At 53.3% G+C, this 379-nt stretch overlaps 1 protein-coding gene across 1 annotated transcript in view; it reads right to left on the reverse strand.

Moving 5' to 3' along the window:
• Positions 1-374, reverse strand: part of LOC107688470 (protein-lysine 6-oxidase) — a gene marked incomplete at its 5' end in the record, with an annotated part of 5,347 nt that extends 4,973 nt beyond the window's left edge. Inside the window, one exon of the mRNA XM_016486146.1 lies at positions 56-374. Coding sequence (XP_016341632.1) covers positions 56-374 — 319 coding nt within the window. The remainder of the gene's footprint in view (positions 1-55) is intronic.
• Positions 375-379: the final 5 nt, after the last annotated feature.

The raw sequence follows: 379 nt of genomic DNA on the forward strand, positions 1-379 counted from the left end.
TATATAACGTTTGAATAAGCATGATGCAGACAGATAGCCTTGATTCGGTCCTTACCATACTGGGAGTATCTTGTGCCATATCCCGGGCGCGGTGCAGGACGGGGTCTCTCGTACGCATCATAATAGTTATAAAACGGATTGTCCGGGTCATTAGACTTGTATGGGTTGTAAGGATCATCTCCAACCATCATTTCATCGTCCAGCGCGGGTCTGTCGATGACTGATGTTTGCAGCTGCTCCGTCTGATTCCTGCGGCCGCGTGATCCTCTGGCTCGCGCTCCATCTCCACCTGATGACCAGCGCAAGGCACCACCGCGCGCACCGATACCTGACTGCAAACTCGCGGACTTGCTTCTCTGGGAGGGTCGCAATGAAGCAG

Source organism: Sinocyclocheilus anshuiensis, unplaced genomic scaffold (genome assembly GCF_001515605.1).
Source record: "Sinocyclocheilus anshuiensis isolate Anshui unplaced genomic scaffold, SAMN03320099.WGS_v1.1 scaffold205, whole genome shotgun sequence".
In the NCBI taxonomy this organism is placed as follows: Eukaryota; Metazoa; Chordata; class Actinopteri; order Cypriniformes; family Cyprinidae; genus Sinocyclocheilus; species Sinocyclocheilus anshuiensis.